At 39.6% G+C, this 20,857-nt stretch overlaps 1 protein-coding gene across 1 annotated transcript in view; it reads right to left on the reverse strand.

Moving 5' to 3' along the window:
- LOC126259755 (queuine tRNA-ribosyltransferase accessory subunit 2) overlaps positions 1-19,284 on the reverse strand; it is a 109,910-nt gene extending 90,626 nt beyond the window's left edge. The window contains exons 1-3 of the mRNA XM_049956746.1: positions 18,986-19,284; positions 18,247-18,396; positions 13,149-13,267 (exon numbers count right to left, since the gene is read on the reverse strand). Of these exons, the coding sequence (XP_049812703.1) occupies positions 13,149-13,267; positions 18,247-18,396; positions 18,986-19,099 (383 nt within the window). The 5' untranslated portion in view covers positions 19,100-19,284. The remainder of the gene's footprint in view (positions 1-13,148; positions 13,268-18,246; positions 18,397-18,985) is intronic.
- Between the last annotated feature and the right edge of the window lie 1,573 nt (positions 19,285-20,857).

The following is a 20,857-nucleotide window of genomic DNA, read 5'->3' on the forward strand; positions in this document are numbered from 1 at the left end:
TGAGAATGGAAGTGCCAAATGGCCCCACATATGTGATATATGAATGTTTGATGAGGAATATGTTTAATGTATAAGAATATATATATTATGATGAATATGTGAGTAAGGAATGAGTGAGAATGTTTTGGTAATATTGTGCTGCATAGAGAAGTGAGTAAACAGTCTACATCTTTAAGATTACGTAAGAATTTCAGTTTGAAAGAAAACATTTGTGATGAGTTAGAACACGTGAGTACAAGACACTAAATGTGAATCTATTTTCTGTGCCCTTGAAAATGAACGAATGCAAGAAAAGCAGAGTGAACATAATGATGATTACAGCTGTGGAGATAAGTGTGATAAGAGCGTAACTTGGAAACACGTTAGCCTTAATTTATTGCAGAAGTGTAACTTGGTAACCTTTCGTTAAGTTTTGTTAAGCCAGTGTGTGGAAGAAAACATTTCTAGTTAGTGCTCAGATAAGGAGAATGATATTTTAAGGAACTTAAGTTGAAATACAGTTTTTACACAGCCCTCATGTGAATACATTTGTATAGAAAAATTTTTTTTTTACACAAGACAGAAAACCCTGAGGAAGCAAAAGATAGAGTTATTAAGGCCGTTTTGCGATTCGTACAACACCTCCACTTTTTCAGGCAATGCAAGGTAAGTAAAAAGGAGCAGTGGCCACCCGTGCAGCCGACATCGAGCAACGGACACTGAGAAAGAGACATTTTACTGTCAATTATAATACTATGTTCTTTATTAATGTTTTATACAAAGAAATGATATATATACACCACATACATGATGTTTAACCTTCACTAAAGTAGAAGAAAGTTCATGGTTGAACTCTTGAGAGGAAATTTGGTATGTTATTATATAATACACATTATGAGAGAGACAATCTCTGAGATATATATTTTCCATTTGTATAGACGGTATCCACAAGAAGTGGAGATATCGAGGAAGTACTGAGCAGATATGCGATTTACTCATGCAAGGATTTGTTAAGGTATAATACACTTAGTCATATGAACAGTCAGAACACAAACAGAGAATCTGTCATGACGTTACACTACACAGACTTGACGTAAGGACACTTACATTTACCCATGATTTGGTAAATTGTAAGTACCTCCTTTCACACACCCCTTGAAGGTGATGCAAACGTTATAATGTATTATATTCTCTTTTTTTATGTATTAGCTGTAGGATTTGGTAGTTTATAGGTAGTGAATAGTTTCTTCCAGTCTATCTTTCTTTCTTTCTCCATTATCCTACCTCCTCCTGCAGCTGGGTATTGTTTGTTTATGGAATGTAAGAATATATTGTGTGACAGTAAACTTTCAGGTATGAATTAAAAGAAATGAAGAAAATTGAGAATGGCATTACAAGCCTGGTCAACCACTAGCCAAGATATGGAAAGAGGTAAATAATAAATGAAGGAAAGCCCGTGCTTTTAAATATTAAGTCTTATATCCCTTGGCACACCCAAACCTGAATAAAAAATTAATACCCCAATAAAAGAAAGCCAATGGGACTTAGTATAATTTTTTTTAGTATAGATATTTCACATGCATATTCTTGTAAATTTATATGTATTTGTATATGTATAAAAACTTTGCATATTGTCAACATATTTTGAAATGTGACCACGGAATGTAAGCTTTCAGAATTAACGATGTAAACATGCTTGGACAAAGTGAACTGTTAAAATGTAAATATTGCAAAAAAGTGTTACAAACTGTGAACGTTATAAACGACGAATTTTGTGTTGTTTGTGAAACTTATGGTGCATAAACCAAATAACTGTTTGTAAATCGATATAAACTGCAATTTACTTCGACGAAATGAGGATTTTCACACTGCAAATGAACGTTTGTTGGCAAGTGTAAACAATGTGGTGAAACACCTACCTTTGCGAACATCGACGCCGTTGTTCCTGGCCGGCCTTCAGATGCTTTGGAGACTATAAACTCAGCACCTGTCGTAGGCGATGTGGAGGCTAAAAACTACATCGACCATATATGCCCCGGGAACAATAGTCATGAAAACGCACAAGGACCTGGAGTGTTGTGTCGTAACAGAAGACATAGACATTGCTTCAGATCACGCACACGCTCAATCTTATGGTGTCACCGGACTTAACACGCCATTTATGCTGGAATAACAACTTGTAATGAACACTTTGTGAAAGTGAATACTGTTCAAGACTGTCATAACACAGCAATTTTGAAACTGCCGCACGCGAAATTCAGTGATGCTACTGCGCGTGCGCAAAGACTACGTGCTGCCAGAGATGCATGGGGAAACCAACGCTGGGAGCACACAACATTAACTGCGCTGGCGAGCAGCTTTTTCAAACAAACTGTATGTAAATATATTTATTAATTGTGTACAAAGGATCCAAACTGTAATAATTGTATTTAGTATATAGATTTAGAAAGTAAGATAATCCCCTATGAATGCACGTGGCCTTTCCTAAGAAAATATGTATAATTGACATTTAGGTATATCTATTCTATTGTTTGCTAGCCTGCCACGCTAAATGTTTTAGCGTGACAGTCGAGGGGGCGATGTAGCGGGACTTTGAATTTCGCCGCGCTACATTCGTCCCCTCAGATATAAATATCCCGTCGCAGCAGTATGAGCGCTCGACGGCAGAGAGAAAATACCAAAATTGTAACCTTTTTTGTTTTTTCTATCCGTTTTTCAATTGTCTCTTGATAGCAGTAGCTTAAGGCAGACGTGAGCTGATTAAGACGAATAAACTTATTAATGTGTAGACATTGTGGAAGTTATTATGAAATTCGGAGGATGGAGAGAAGCAACTAAAATAAATTGTATTTAAGAGCAAGACGGTTTTGTGCACATTATAAATTCCTGGACAATGAAACTTACTGCAAGATTTCGGAGCCGACTTTTCACCCAGAAATGAAGGAGACGCCGCAAGAAAGAAGACAAGTTAACCTGGTAAAGGATGATTTATCTACGCCACTTCCCCCTGTCAGTTACATTCTGTTATTCTCTGTTCCTTTTCAAAAATTTTGTAGTGGAAATTGGTTTAACTTTTGCTCAAAAGCGCCACAAGGACCACCCCAACAATAGATTTTCTGTGATACGAAGTCCGATCTGCATTTCTTTCTTTCTTTCCCTTTTTTCACGGTCACTCTTCTCTCTTTTCCCAATTATTTTTTTTTATTAAACCACTACACATGGGACTGATACATTTCACAGAACAATAAAAACCTCTTCAGAGCAGCAGAACTATCAGTGCAAATAAGAGCTGATTAGCTCTTAATGATAAATGGCTACAACAGCCTAAGAATTATCATAGGAATCTCAGTATATTGTATATTTACAAAGTTTGTTATTACCTTTCAAATGAAAATATGTTTGGTATTTGTAACATATTCCACATCCATGAGGATCACTTCACATTAGCATCTCTACCTTCTTCTTTTTTTTGTAAAAATGTGCTGTGTATTCTTGTTTTATGACATTCTACATCCTTGAGTCTTTCCTCACTATGGATCTATGGAATAAAAAGTAACTAATCTAATCTTTTGATCTGAACCTCATACTCAAAGGTACCTCGCCCTGTTGACAAATGATGACCCAAAAATTAAACAGCTTTCAGCTTCAGTAGGAAGTGAATGAACATAATTCAATATCATAATCAATATCTGCCAATTTTCTACACAGTATCTGGTTAATCCTATCAAAAATTTGAATGGCTTGCTATCAAGCACTAGTTTTGGCAACTGACTCCATACTGGGAGATCAGGCCTAGGGCCCCTGTGTAGAAAAGAGGGACCAGGGAGAACTCATGGTACTACACCCCTCCCCCATTACCAACAATTTGGGAAAGATATAGCAACATCAGAGGGTGGATCATTCTATCAACCACTAGACTAACCTACAGCTGTAACTGATACCCTTAGAGGAAACCCTCAGTTCTCTAGAACAAATCATACTGTCACCATAAGACATCCTGCAAAACAATACTAAGTGCTTTCTGTGAAAACTATTTTGTATTTAAAACCCACTCATGAAGGAAATACATACAATGGCAATAAACAGTCATGATTTCCTTGAGGATATCCACATAGAAACTTACCAGTAGATCAGTTATAACAACAATGATCATCAAAGTACAAATGCAAGCTAAAACAAATATGAAGATTTATACATCCAGTAAATGAGATAATGGGGCAGTAGTGGTAGTACTGTATTTCAATGACCAACTTGAAAGAAATAATTAGCTCTGGGCAGAAGCATGAAGAACTGTGGCTCCAGTAGAAGAAATCAAACAATGGAAAATCCAGCATGTAATGTAACAATGTTATGAAAAGGAAAGTTGCTACTCGCCATATAGCCGAGATGCTGGGTCACAGATAGGCACAACAAAAAGACTGTCACAATATAAGGTTTCGGCCAACAAGGCTTTGTCAAAAATAGACGACACACACACACACACACACACACACACACACACACACACACACACACACACGACTGCAGCCTTTGGCAGATGAAGCAGTGCATGATGGGAGTGGCAACTGGGTTGGGTTAAGGAGGACACTTGGGCAGGGAGGGAGAGGGGGAGGGATATCAGGGTAGTAGCGGGGGACTGTGAGGTGCTGCTAGGGAGTGCACGAGGATGGGTGGAGAGAGGGTAGAGCAGCTAGGTGCAGCTGGGAGGTTAGAAGGAGGGCAGGGGAGAGGTGGAGGGGGGGGGGGAGGAGTGAGGAAAAGGAGAGAAGTAAAAAGACTGGGTATGTTGGTGGAATGAGGGCTGTGTAATGCTGGAATGGGAACAGGGAAGGAGCTGGATGGGCGAGAAAAATGCCTAATGAAAGTTGAGGCCAGGAGGGTTACAGGAACATAGGATATAGTGCAGGGAGAGTTCCCATCTGTGCAATTCAGAAAAGTTGTTGTTGGTGGTGGAAAGGATCCATATGGCAGAGGTTGTGAAGCACTCACTGAAATGAAGGATGTCATGTCGGGCAACATGCTCAGCAACAGGGTGGTCCACTTGTTTCTTGGCCACAGTTTGTCGGTGGCCATTCATGCGGACAGACAGCTTGTTGGTTGTCATGCCCACATAGAATGCAGCACAGTGATTGCAGCTTAGCTTGTAGATTACATGACTAGTTTCACAGGTAGCCCTGCCTTTGATGGGATACGTGACCGGACTGGAGTGGTCGGATGATGTATGGGACAGGTCTTGCATCTAGGTTTATTACATGGATATGAGCCATGAGGTAAAGGGTTGGGAGCAGAGGTTGTGTAGGGATGGACGAGTATATTGTATAGGTTCTATGAACAGCGGAATACCACTGAGGGAGGGGTGGGAAGGATAGTGGGCAGGACATTTCTCATTTCAGGGCATGAAGAGAGGTAGTCAAAACCCTGGTGGAGAATGTAATTCAGTTGCTCCAGTCCTGCATGGTACTAACTTATGAGGAGAATGCTCCTCTATGGTCAGACAGTAAGACTTTGGGAGGTTGTGAGAGACTGGAAAGATAAGAAGAAAAACTGATGAAGCACAGGACACACATGTACTTACAAGGATAGATCCCTATAAGTGAGATCGATCTTCTGGAACCACCTATAAGGTGTAGTAGATTAGAGTCCAAGGTATCAAACCCTGCAGCTATTCACCATAAAGGTGTCTCATTTTCAAGCAACTGACAAAAAATAATTTCTTCTGAACCATTACAGCCTTGACTATAGCTCACCAATTTGAAAATGGTGCCACAGCCTAGTGGTTAAGTTGTTTGGCTGTATGCTGAAGGTTGTGGGTTCGAATCAGAATCAGGCAGCATTGCACATGGCAGTTTTCTGTTTAAATTATGATTTATTTTAGGCCTTGACATTCCACTTATTTAGTTGTTCATTCTGATTACCATTTCATGTATCAATGTTGTATGACTGCAAGCATATGAATATAGTATGTTTGTGCTGAAGCAAATGTATGAAATAATGTGTTTCTCTCTTTTGTCCTACTTGCTAGTAGTTTCTGTGTCTTGTCATTTGATGTGTAGCAGTGTTAGTACAGGTCACAACCAGTCCAATTACTAGTTAATTATGAATAATAATTTGGAGGGAAACAGTTTAAAAAGTGTTACACTGCACTGCAGTATACTAAGTATTCAACACACAAGTAGTGGCAACAGTTTCTGTTTAAGATAGTTTTGCATAACATCAACAGAGTCACTCTTCCATTACACAAACCGCAAATAAAAGCTATTTCAGCCCAAACATTCACATTTAAGCTGCATTGTACTTTAAGGTACTTAAGGAGCTAGTCTACTACACAGTGGAGTGATGTGTGTATAACAATCAGTAGTATGGAAGCACTGTGAGATGGATCAACATGACAGAAAGGAGCTACTGTGTTTGGAAATGCCCTTGACCTCATCATGAATGAAGCTGCTCAATTTGCTTGTGTATCAACACAGACTGTCTAGCTTTCACAAGGAATTTAACTCGACATAAGAACAGTAGTTACAGGAAGATCCTAACTGAAAGGGGCCAGAGGCTAGTGTTAACGCATTTTCAATGACAATGAGTTTCAAGATTGACTGGAATTGCTGCCATTAGTTAATGCTGGTACATCTCAACCAGTTTCTGAGCAATAACTGACTGGAGTGCATATCAGTGAGTTGTAATTTCTTCTCTAAGTGATGCATCAGTGCCCTGATGGCCCAATGAGGTGTCTAATCTCTAGTGTGTGTTCATTCTAGTTCAGGCCAGAGATGGATTTGTGATGCTTTTGGGGGCGATTTTGTACCATGATTTGGGCTCACCCATTCAAGTTACAGTACATACGAAACAGGATGTTTACTTCAACATTCTCAACATTGAAGTGTTCCCATTTCTTCTATGCCTTTATGATAAATATGCTGTGTTCATAGCATGCATATATTCCTGATTACATGACCACATGACCACTTTGGAACCATAACACACATGACTGACCAACTTAAACACCTGATCTTAATCTCATACAAAATAATGTATGGGATTAATTTGGAATATCGGATGGAAAGTAGCAATCAACATTCCTGTGATTTCATAGCTCTAAGGCAGGGGTAGTCAATCTTTTATACCTACCATTCACTTGTCTTTATCTCCATTAGTAGTAAAATTTTCTAACTGCCAACCAGTTCCAAAGCAATGATGATTTATAAAAGAGGGAAGTAATTTTACTTTACAAAATTTATGGTATATTTACAGCAAATTAAAGCATATAATAACAATTACTTATCAAATACTTTATGTAAAATTTTATGAAAACCTAATGAAATTTTTTTTAAATCCTCTATCACCTACTGTCCACCATGAAAGCTGCAATGCCCACTAGTGGGCTGTAGGACCAGGTTGACTACCACTGTTTTAAGGGATCTAATCATCAATGATTGGCAGCAGGTGGATACGGCACATCTGAACAAACTTGTGGATTTTCTTTCTCACAGAATTGAATTCATTATCAACACTAGTGGCAGTGTTACATGGTATTAGTGACACATCTCCTGAGGGCTACTAATTTTTTGTACAGTGTGCTTACAATCGTATGGAGGGAGTGGGGGAGAGGGGGGGTGGAGGAGGTATGAAACAGATTTTGTGACTGTACTAAGGATTTCTAGATAGAATGAAACAAGTTATCTTCAAAGAAGTGTCATCAGCAAATGAAATACATTCAGGTGTGACCCAGGAAAGTAGACTGAGACCCTTGCAGTGAATGTATATTAACCCTTTCGCAGCTGCTACGGCCAAGTGTCCATCCTGCATGACTGGCTAAAGTGGGGCAAATATGATGTGCGCCTCGCCAGTGGGCAGCTGACTCAACCATATGACCACTGTAGACTGTGTCCATTGTTGGCTAATAGCTCATTCCAGTGTGCACAAAACCACTTTTCAATCTTTTCTTTATAAAATCAGTATCACACTGTACAGCCACGAAACAGAACTTCAAAACTAATCCAAGCTTTCTGTTGTACATTTACCTGGGCTAAGAAACAGTTAGTTTAGAAAAATGATAGGAACTTTCCTATTTGCAACTGGGAAATTACGTAACTTGAGATTTACACTAGCAATACATGTGCCCATAACCCATTAAAATCTCATTAATTTCATACCAATATGGGTCTAGATATAAATCTGAAGTGAGCAGTTTCTAACGAAGACACCCAAAACTCAGATCATCTTCTGTTCTGTGCAGCCGCAAAAACTGCCGAGAAACTGCAAACATCTTCCTACACTGTTTGCCTTTTGTAACATCTGATACATCAGTTCTGTAGGATAATTCGTGCCCTTTCACACTTTGTGTGTTTGGATCATGTATATTTTGTAAATCAGAAAATCAAATTAAAGGTACTTGGCTCTGTGTGCCGCTTTCTGTTCTGCACGGCCATGAGAGTTGCTAAGAAACTGCAAGTATTTTGCTACACAGCTCTCCTTTTGTAACACTGATACATCAATTCATTAGGATAATTCATGTCCTTCAGAGTATATATATTTGTGTCATTTGTCATGGACCTTGCTGTTGGTGGGGAGGCTTGCGTGCCTCAGCGATACAGATAGCCGTACCATAGGTGCAACCGCAATGGAGGGGTATCTGTTGAGAAGCCAGACACGCGTGTGGTTCCTGAAAAGGGGCAGCAGCCTTTTCAGTAGTTGCAGGGGCAACAGTCTGGATGACTGACTGATCTGGCCTTGTAACACTAACAAAAACGGCCTTGCTGTGCTGGTACTGCGAACGGCTGAAAGCAAGGGGAAACTACAGCCATAATTTTTCCCGAGGGCATGCAGCTTTACTGTATGGTTAAATGATGATGGCGTCCTCTTGGGTAAAATATTCCGGAGGTAAAATAGTCCTCCATTCGGATCTCCGGACGGGACCTACTCAAGACGATGTCATTATCGGGAGAAATAAAACTGGCATTCTACGGATCGGAGTGTGGAATGACAGATCACTTAATCGGGCAGGTAGGTTAGAAAATTTAAAAAGGGAAATGGATAGGTTAAAGTTAGATATAGTGGGAATTAGTGAAGTTCGATGGCAGGAGGAACAAGACTTTTGGTCAGGTGACTACAGGGTTATAAACACAAAATCAAATAGGGGTAATGCAGGAGTAGGTTTAATAATGAATAGGAAAATAGGAATGCGGGTAAGCTACTACAACCAGCATAGTGAACACATTATTGTGGCCAAGATAGATACAAAGCCCACGCCTACCGCAGTGTTACAAGTTTATATGCCAACTAGCTCTGTAGCTGACGAAGAAATTGAAGAAATGTATGATGAAATAAAAGAAATTATTCAGATAGTGAAGGAGGGAGATGAAAATTTAATAGTCATGGGTGACTGGAATTCGTCAGTAGGAGAAGGAAGAGAAGGAAATGTAGTAGGTGAATATGGATTTGGGGTAAGAAACGAAAGAGGAAGCCGCCTGGTAGTATTTTGCACAGAGCGCTACTTAATCGTAACTAACACTTGGTTCAAGAATCATAAAAGAAGATTGTATACGTGGAAGAAGCCTGGAGATACTGACAGGTTTCAGATAGATTATATAATGGTAAGACAGAGATTTAGGAACCAGGTTTTAAATTGTAAGACATTTCCAGGGGCAGATGTGAACTCTGACCACAATCTATTGGTTATGAACTGTAGATTAAAACTGAAGAAACTGCAAAAAGGTGGGAATTTAAGGAGATGGGACCTGGATAAACTGACTAAACCAGAAGTTGTACAGAGTTTCAAGGAGAGCATAAGGGAACAATTGACAATAATGGGGGAAAGAAATACAATGGAAGAAGACTGGGTAGCTTTGAGGGAAAAAGTAGGTAAACAGACCAGGGCTAGTAGAAATCCTTGGGTAACAGAAGAAATATTGAATTTAATTGATGAAAGGAGAAAATATAAAAATGCAGTAAATGAAGCAGGCAAAAAGGAACACAAACGTCTCAAAAATGAGATCGACAGGAAGTGCAAAATGGCTAAGCAGGGATGGCTAGAGGACAAATGTAAGGATGTAGAGGCTTGTCTCACTAGGGGTAAGATATATACTGCCTACAGGAAAATTAAAGAGACCTTTGGAGAAAAGAGAACCACTTGTATAAATATCAAGAGCTCAGATGGAAACCCAGTTCTAAGCAAAGAAGGGAAAGCAGAAAGGTGGAAGGAGTATATAAGAGGGTCTATACAAGGGCGATGTACTTGAGGACAATATTATGAAAATGGAACAGGATGTAGATGAAGATGAAATGGGAGATATGATACTGCGTGAAGAGTTTGACGGAGCCCTGAAAGACCTGAGTCGAAACAAGGCCCCGGGAGTAGACAACATTCCATTAGAACTACTGACAGCCTTGGGAGAGCCAGTCCTGACAAAATTTTACCATCTGGTGAGCAAGATGTACAAGACAGACAGACTTCAAGAAGAATATAATAATTCCAATACCAAAGAAAGCAGGTGTTGACAGATGTGAAAATTACCGAACTATCAGTTTAATAAGTCACGGCTGCAAAATACTAACGCGAATTCTTTACAGACGAATGGAAAAACTAGTCGAAGTCGACCTCGGGGAAGATCAGTTTGGATTCCGTGGAAATATCGGAACACGTGAGGCAATACTGACCCTACGACTTATCTTAGAAGCTAGATTAAGGAAAGGCAAACCTACATTTCTAGCATTTGTGGACTTAGAGAAAGCTTTTGACAATGTTGACTGGAATACTCACTTTCAAATTCTGAAGGTGGCAGGAGTAAAATACAGGGAGCAAAAAGCTATTTACAATTTGTACAGAAACCAGATGGCAGTTATAAGAGTCGAGGGACATCAAAGGAAAGCAGTGGTTGGGAAAGGAGTGAGACAGGGTTGTAGCCTCTCCCCGATGTTATTCAATCTCTATATTGAGCAAGCAGTGAAGGAAACAAAAGAAAAATTTGTAGTAGGTATTAAAATCAATTAATAAGAAATAAAAACTTTGAGGTTCGCCGATGACATTGTAATTCTCTCAGAGACAGCAAAGGACTTTGAAGAGCAGTAGAACGGAATGGATAGTGTCTTGAAAGGAGGATATAAGATGAACATCAACAAAAGCAAAACGAGAATAATGGAATGTAGTTGAATTAAGTCGGGTGATGTTGAGGGAATTAGATTAGGAAATGAGACACTTAAAGTAGTAAAGGAGTTCTGCTATTTGGGGAGCAAAATAACTGATGATGGTCGAAGTAGAGAGGATATAAATTGTAGACTGGCAATGGCAAGGAAAGCGTTTCTTAAGAAGAGAAATTTGTTAACATCGAGTATTGAGTTAAGTGTCAGGAAGATGTTTCTGAAAGTATTTGTATGGAGTGTAGCCATGTATGGAAGTGAAACATGGGCCATAAATACGTTAGACAAGAAGAGAATAGAAGCTTTCAAAATGTGGTGCTACAGAAGAATGCTGAAGATTAGATGGGTAGATCACATAACTAACGAGGAGGTACTGAATAGAATTGGGGAGAAGAGGAGTTTGTGGCACAACTTGACCAGAAGAAGGGATCGGTTGGTAGGACATGTTCTGAGGCATCAAGGGATCACCAATTTAGTATTGGAGGGCAGCGTGGAGGGTAAAAATCGTAGAGGGAGACCAAGAGATGAATACACTAAGCAGATTCAGAAGGATGTAGGCTGCAGTAGGTACTGGGAGATGAAGAAGCTTGCACAGGATAGAGTAGCATGGAGAGCTGCATCAAACCAGTCTCAGGACTGAAGACCACAACAACAACAACAACAACAACAACAACAACATGTTAGGAAACAAAACTATACCTATTCGATGGACTTGTCAGCCGAGAGGCACCAGGAGCAGGTTAAAGCTGTAGCACTTTCCAACATTAAAAACAAGAGAAGTTAACGATGACGTTGGCAGTGATGCGAAATGCAGACAACAGTGAGTCACCATTCTTTTGTGCACATTTACCTGCTGCCACTCCCAGCCATCAGGCCTTCCTTCCTGTCAGATGTAAAAGAATGCTTTAGCCATATGGCTGTTTCACCTGCCGTGCGTACATGTACACCCACAGCCATCTGGGTGCCCTGCCTGTCGGGCATATATGTATACCCACAGTCACGAAAGGGTTAATGACCAGGCAGACAATATTAACGGTCATCTCAGTAATGGCCTCGAAATAGTGGTTAACATCACTCACATCTCAGTTGATTGTGTATAGCTTGACTAGCTACATCAACATTTCTGTGCAAGGAGTTGCTTGTTGTGAAACATTAACACACACACCCAGTAATGCTTAGTTAAAGTGTCTTGTTTTATGTACATTGTATTTCCTCTGTTTTTCTTTGTACTGATGGTTCCGACATGAATATAAAAAAATTAAAACAGCAGTTTACAAATACAAACTTCTCACAAGAACCTCATTCACGTTCCCATACTGCCCAAAATATTCATTTCCAATGATTGGCTCCTTATCTCAAAATATTCAGTTTAAGATTCTCCTCTATTTGTATGATTCTATATTTCAAAGTCTGGAAAACTTTTCTTTCTAAAACATTAGAATTACATCATTTTTTTAAACCGCTGATATCACATCCTATTTAGTACTGTGTACGGGACTAAATATAACACTGAAGAATCTGTTAGACATATTCTTGATACAAAGACATATCCTATGAAATTGTAAACGATAAAGAGTGCATGCTGAACAGACAAAATACCTTGGGACTCTCAACTCTATCTTCCAGTTGTCACTTGCATGTAACACCACATTTAGTGGTGCTGTAGCTGGTTTCACTTCTTTAAAGCTGCAGTTGCCTAGTCACAGAGGTAAGTGGGAATATGGAGGACAGAGCAAGAGAGATGAGTATAATCCTATTGATGGGAGAAAACAGGACAGGCCACATTTACGTGGTAAAGAGGTAGGTTGCTGAAGGGATACAAGCAATTAGAATGGCAAATGGGGAAGGGGGTGGATGATAGCAAGTGTTTTGCAAGCATGAAACTAAAGATAGATTCCAAATGAAGATTTTTATATGTTTACCATTCTTAAACATTTATTTTGTCCAATATTAAAAACTGTTAAACAGATCTGTGTTCTCATATATAAATTTTAACATTAGGCTAAAAGATAATTTTGTCTTAAATCAGTGCTTACATATCCGGTGTCAGGGAATGATTACCACTTCTGGACCACACAGAGACCGCTCCCTTCTCGTTGTATCCTGAGGGACTGACTACTGCCGGGTCCTGAACACCACAGTAGATCATGTAGTCCTATAAAAAAATAATACTCAAAGAAAATAAAAGAATCACACACTTTTGTCCAAGAAATATGACATGTGGAGCAATAACAACGTCTGTTGGACAGGACAACTATAATTACAAAATGCCCAATGGAAATGATTAACAATCAATAGTTTTGTTCTGATAAGAATTAGTAATTCTGCTTTTTCTTTCTTTTTTTTTGTGCTTTCTCTTTAAACTAAGATGTAATTTCTCTTTAATCTAAGACATGATCATGTGTGTTACTCTGAAAGTTTAAAAAATACGAAAGTCCTTCACACTACCTTCTTCAATTTGTATGTGCCAATGCAATGTTAGCTGATGGTTAGAGGCCCAACAACATGCCTCCTTGGGGAGACTATCCAAGAACAATTACCAAGCAAAAACAACCACTTTTAGGGGCACTAAATGATCTAAAATGTTGGTTTATTGGAGTAAAGGACAATTCAACTGAGAAAATGTAATAGGCTAAATAATTGCTGGTCAGAACATACATTCAGGAAATGAAATTAACGGTATTGCTAACACACATTTCTAAAAGTAAAGGAGGAAAGGGGGGACACACTACCTAGCTTTCGGAACTAACAGCTACCGTACTTGTCGGGGAGGAAAGATGGGTGTGTTGGTTACAGAGGAATGACAGATCATTCAGATCCAAGGATGAGAGAGACATAGCTGTAATGAATGTACCATCACCCTCATGACAGGTGAGTCTGTGTCATCCTGGGGTCTGAATGACATGCCTTTCCTCTTTAACCTTCGCCAACACAACACACTTTCCTACCCGAAAAGCAGCAATTAGTTCCGAAAGCTTGATAGTTTGCCCCTTCTACTTTTACAGCAGTACAAACATACATTTCACTTTCTGAATTTAAGATGCAAGATTAACATATAAGATTACAATTTAACACACTGTCTATGACAAGATCATTAGAGACAATGCACAAGCTTGATTGGGTAAGATGGATAAAAAAAAATTGGTCATGTTGTTTTCAAAGGACTTGTTCAAGCAATTGCCTTAAACAGATTAGGGGATCAACTGACAATCTAAATGAGGAAGGCTGGACAGAATTTGAACTGCCACACACCTCAATGTGAGTCCAGGGTGTTACCACTGCACCATCTCATCAGCTTTTTGGAAAGAGAGAAAACACATGAGCCAGATTAGGGTAACAATATGATAATTACTAAGGAAAGTATGAATGTATGTGGCACAAATTGGTACAGTTATATTGTCCTGTGTTTACTGCTGAACACTGATTCTGTTTTGGCAGAAAAAGACGTACAAGGTGCATTCAAGTTCTAAGGCCTCCAATTTTTTTTCTCCGGACTGGAAAGAGATAGAAACATGCGTATTGTTTTAAAATGAGGCCGCGTTCATTGTCAATACGTCCCAGAGATGGCAGCACCGTATGGCAGATGGAATTTTACCGTCAGCGGCGAGAATGAGAACTGTTTTGAATACTTAAAATGGCGACGTTTTCCTTACTTGAACAGCGTGCACTCATTCGTTTTCTGAATTTGCGTGGTGTGAAACCAATTGAAATTCATCGACAGTTGAAGGAGACATGTGGTGATGGAGTTATGGATGTGTTGAAAGTGCGTTCGTGGGTGCGACAGTTTAATGAAGGCAGAACATCGTGTGACAACAAACCAAAACAACCTCGGGCTCGCACAAGCCGGTCTGACGACATGATCGAGAAAGTGGAGAGAATTGTTTTGGGGGATCGCCGAATGACTGTTGAACAGATCGCCTCCAGAGTTGGCATTTCTGTGGGTTCTGTGCACACAATCCTACATGACAACCTGAAAATGCGAAAAGTGTCATCCAGGTCGGTGCCACGAATGCTGACGGACGACCACATGGCTGCCCATGAGGCATGTTGCCAAGCAATGTTGACGCGCAACGACAGCATCAATGGGACTTTCTTTTCGTCGGTTGTGACAATGGATGAGACGTGGATGCCATTTTTCAATCCAGAAACAAAGCGCCAGTCAGCTCAATGGAAGCACACAGATTCACCGCCACCAAAAAAATTTCGGGTAACCGCCAGTGCTGAAAAAATTATGGTGTCCATGTTCTGGGACAGCGAGGGCGTAATCCTTACCCACTGCGTTCCAAAGGGCACTACGATAACAGGTCCATTCTACGAAAATGTTTTGAAGAACAAATTTCTTCCTGCACTGCAACAAAAACGACTGGGAAGGGCTGCGCGTGAGCTGTTTCACCAAGACAACGCACCCGCACATCGAGCTAACATTACGCAACAGTTTCTTCGTGATAACAACTGTGAAGTGATTCCTCATGCTCCCTACTCACCTGACCTGGCTCCTAGTGACTTTTGGCTTTTTCCAACAATGAAAGACACTCTCCGTGGCCGCACATTCACCAGCCGTGCTGCTATCGCCTCAGCGATTTTCCAGTGGTCAAAACAGACTCCTAAAGAAGCCTTCGCCGCTGCCATAGAATCATGGCATCAGCGTTGTGATAAATGTGTACGTCTGCAGGGCGATTACGTCGAGAAGTAGCGCCAGTTTCATCGATTTCGGGTGAGTAGTTAACCAGAAAAAAAATCAGAGGCCTTAGAACTTTAATGCACCTCGTATGTTAATGAACTGCTAACCATTAAAATTGCAACATCATAAAGACAATGCACAAAAAATGTCAAATTGACACAAGGTGTACAACATGCTTGGCTGCACAAATGATTAGTAGTTCTGTGTAACCATTCAGTATTGGAAGGAGTAACACCACCTACATTTTGTACACAAGGAAAGATTACGCACAGCAGGTTATTTGTTCAGAAATCACATTAGAAAGTTGATGGTTTGTGACAGACTGTGTTATACCTCCTGCAGGAAGAAGAAATATCAGCAAGTGTCAGAATTTGACAGCGGCAAGATTGTCACCCTATTGAGACTGCATTCTGCAATACTGACACTTGCAGTGGTTAATATCCCACGACTGTTATGCAAATATGGAATTGATGAGTTCAAAAGGGCACACTAAATTCTTGTGCAGGATTTCAGCAGCACAAAAAGTGCACGAGAGAGCAGACATATCATTAGGTCCCCTGTCCAGGATCACACAGCCATGTCGTATACAGAGGCAGTACATACACAAGCTGCGTATGTCTCCAAAACACCTTAGAATTTCAATGTGGTGCCTATCACTGTCATTTCTTTGACACGGCAGCCGAAAGAGGCACAACTATTGCGGATCGCCCAATGGACCACTACACAATATGGGTTTCCAGCTGAAGGACGGCAGCAACAATGTCATCAATACTCACTTCCTATTCACAATGTTTTGAAGATTGTAAGTGCTGCAGTTCCTATTGGTTCAACAGGAAAACATCACTCTATATCAAAGGCAGATACTGAAGCAGTGGAACACATTTTTAGTTCATTGACTGGCTAATTTAAATACAAAACAGAGTACACAGAAGTTGTATAATTGAAATCTTTCGACCTTTCACATGCATTTTGTAACCATTTAAAATGCATAGAAAATGAGTCTCTTTCTCATCTTTCAAAACTAAAATTGAGTCAAATAAGGCTAGATTTTGATTTTTATGAGCCTGTTATGTGATAATGTGGTAATAAAACAGGTTTTATGCATGGCAAAAATTTCAATTGTTTATAAAACCTGTATGACCTAAAAGTGGAAGTTCTCCTTTTCAGGGAATGCAAATCTGTATGGTACTAATCAACAGAAAAAAATCAAAATTCATGGATTGGCAATTTTGAAAAAAAAAAAAAAATTCAGAGTACTATAGTGAAAGAACTTTAACATGCAAGTCCTTATGGTGGATTTCTTAGTAATCATAAAGCAGTTATCTTTCAAATAAAAAACCCAACGAAATATACAGAACTGTTCCAGAGATACAGCATTTTAAAATTTTTTCCAAAATCCGCATCTTCAAAATGGTATGCGCAGTGTCATCTTTGGAGGGCCGTATCTTGGAGCAGAAATTTGTTTTGGAGAAAACAAAAAAATACCTGTTCCTTACTTAGTCCTTCATTTTAACATATGCTAAATTCAGTAACATTCAAGACTATGAAGGTAAGATTTTTTCCTTGCCTGCCTGAATTGATATGGACAATGCCAGTTATTTTTTTATGTATACTGAACTGGAAGGGGTGGATGGATATAGGGGAATGTTCAATATGTGCCATCAGCTTCGAACAGTGACATAGGAAACACACAAATGCCATAAACAATATGGTGACTATAAAATGATGTTATTGGCAATCTTTCACACAGGATACGCCACAGATCAGTCTGCCACCACAACAAGTTCTTCCTTTCTTTCCAATTTGTTGGCTTTGTCAACTAACAACAAAAATGTGAAGATATGCACCAAAAGGTGACATGACAGCAGCCATTAACATTCCATCATTGGTGAAAGCTGACAACTTGTATCAAACATTCCTCTTTTTCTAAGATGGGTTAAACCTACTGATAACACATGTCAGCTTTGAACACTAATGTAATAAGTGAAAAAACAATGTGCATATAATTTCATACTTGAGGAAACAAAGTGCACAGAACAGTGACTAGGCCTATATGTATTCTGATTCGAAATTAGTTTCAGGAATAGAGGTTGTGGTGATGACTGACCTGTATTGTTGCACAAGGCCTAGCTTAGATTGTAAAGTGATAGTCTGGGTGTGAAGTGGGGAAGCCAATGCCTGTGTATACAAAACCAGTTCTGGTGAGTTGCTGATAGTGTTCCTGAGCTCTAGTTTATGACGAAGACAACAGTTTGGTTGTTACTTGGGAAAGTAGCACTGAATGCTTCACTTAATCCCAACATTTCCCTTCTAGGTTTGTAGGGGCATAGAAACTCATCCTCAAAGTACTGATATTAATGCTGTGGGGTAACAACTGTGTCAAACACACAATTCAATAATAAAAGTCCTACACAGAACATAATTCTTATATACAGAAACCAATATATACTAACCTTCATGCCAATGAATGAGGCTAGGCCCTTCTTTATCTCAGCAACTGGTGAATGCATGTGAATAGTTGTTGGTAGGCTAACACACAGAGGATGCTGCTCATGAGAAACCATCTCCAGGACTTCATGTGTAAGGTGAGGCACAGACCCACCCTAAAAAAGAAAAAGTTGGAAAATAATGAATAAATTCAACATCATTTTGTAAAAGAAATACAGAGCCCTACACTAAAATTTATTGCTTCAGCTATGTCTCATAAATTGCACTATAAATGAGAAAATCCAGGGGTGTGGAATGAGCTGTGGGATTTATTACCTAAAAGAAAAGTGATAAACTAATGCTGAAACTATTATGTTCTGTAGGTGCTTAACACCAACAAAATAATTATTATAAAAATAGCAGGAAAGCTGCCTCATCGAAAAAAACATACAACTTTATCAGTTACACTAACAGTAGTTGCTGTATGTCTACTGGTTTACTATTCAGTAGGCATATACATACAACTGTCAAAGAATAACAGCAAATAATTTTATGTCTATTCTTAATGTAAACTTTTACATCGCATGAATCATGGGGCTCATGTCGAACTTGTCACCTAAACCTAACTTGAAAAGCCAGCACAGTTCTTTAACGCAACAAGCAAAAGTATGACTGTAAACTGCACTTTTCCTCCAAGCCAAAACAATCATAACAAAGCTTTTGCAACAAATCTTATAAACCAGCATCATCTGTTGCACAATATACCTTAGTATACAAGAGTAGGAGAGGTGTCTCTAACGCCATCTCCGGCAAACGTGAAATCTCCGTAATAATTCCAAGTCTTCCGCACTTTGTAGCGTTTTGTAAACAGAATTTCATTTTTGTTGTGATACAAATCTCTGTTCTGAGGCAAAAGACGTCACTACCAAAGTAAAACCCACGACGATCCCGTTATCACTTGCTTATTTCACATTAGTCAATTTCGCAATACGCAAGTCCCGCAACTGCATCTAAACCTACCCCCACTCTCGGCATCAAAACAACACACCATTTTTTTCCTTAAAAAAAAAATTCAGTCCAAAGATTGCTAGTAGAAGACTCGGCCACACGCAACACACTGACTGCGCAGATAAAACACCTGCGCAGGCAGATCGTTGCAAGAATACAGGAGTCTTGCGCAGATATGACATGCGCGTAAAACTGAAGTTAGGGTTTAAGCCAGGGCATAACAACTGACCGGTTTTGAGCACGAGTACTAGCGTGTGCTCAGGCACGTGCTCGCGAGCAGGTACAAGGTCGCGGAGTAGGGTGGGAGGGGAGGGAGGGGAAATGCGCGCGCACGTTTGAATAGGGCCGCAGCGTGCCTATTGAATTCGCGCCGACTGTGTAACGTTTAAAGTACTACGATCAGCTCTAACAGTAACTTCCCTGCTTAAGAATCATGTCAAGTCGCCGTTGTGTAACCCCAACCATGATTTCGCAGTTCAACCCCCATTGGGAGGAATTGTATCTGTTTACAGAAAAAGATGGTGTTGCAAAATGTTTAGTATGTCACAAAACGTTGAATTCTTTTAGGAAATTTAATTTGCAGCGACATTATATGTCGTACCACGCGAAAGACTACGGAAGTGGAAAATGTGATGGACCAGATCGTGCACAGGAAGTTATTAAACTTAAAAGGAAGCTATCCGAAGAAGATCTGGACGACAAAGGAAAATCAACTGAGGCAGCTCTCAGAGTGAGTTACAAAATTGCTTTGCTTTTAGCAAAATCCCTGCGTCCCTTCACTGATGGCGATTTAATAAAAGAATGTTTGGTAGCTGCTGCGGAACATTTGTGTCCATCTCAAGTTGAACAGTTTAGGATTGAGCCATTATCTAACATGACCATTATGCGTCGCATACAGGACGTGGCAGACGACGTCCAGAGCCAGCTTGCAAATATCTGTAAAGATTTTATGGCATATTCTCTAGCTCTGGACGAAAGTGTTGTTATCACTGGAAGAGCGCAGCTTGCCATATTTATTAGAGGTGTTAATAGAGATCTTCAGGTGAGGGAGGAGCTCCTCGATGTAGTAGCCATGAAGAACACTACAACCGGAGGTGATATTTTAAGTAGTGTTGAAGTAAGTGTTGAAAATATAGGATTGTCGTGGAATTCTTTAGTTTCAGTGTCTACAGACGGTGCACCAGCGATGACAGGGAAAAAATCAGGTTTCGTTGCGATGTTGAAAGAGAAAATGCAAAAATTGACCGTACCGAATGAAATAAGGGGCGTTCACTGTGTGATCCACCAGGAAAACTTATGTGCAAAGAGTATCACTCTAAAAATGTGATGAGTGTTGTTGTTCGTACAACCAATTATATAAGGACTCATGGGCTACAACACATGCAATTTAAAAGCTTTCTTGAGGATGTAGAAAGCCAGTATGGTAGCCTGCCTTATTACAGCGAGGTCCGCTGGCTTAGTCGTGGCGAATTATTAAATAGATTTTTTTGCCTATTAGATGAGATAAAAATGTGCATGGAAATAAATAACATGTGTGTTCCTGAATTGAAAGTACATTCATGGAAATGTGATCTCGCATTCTTAGCAGATTTAACTAGCCATCTGAATGCTTTGAACATTTCACTACAA

The sequence above is a fragment of the Schistocerca nitens genome, chromosome 5 (genome assembly GCF_023898315.1).
Source record: "Schistocerca nitens isolate TAMUIC-IGC-003100 chromosome 5, iqSchNite1.1, whole genome shotgun sequence".
Classification (NCBI taxonomy): Eukaryota; Metazoa; Arthropoda; class Insecta; order Orthoptera; family Acrididae; genus Schistocerca; species Schistocerca nitens.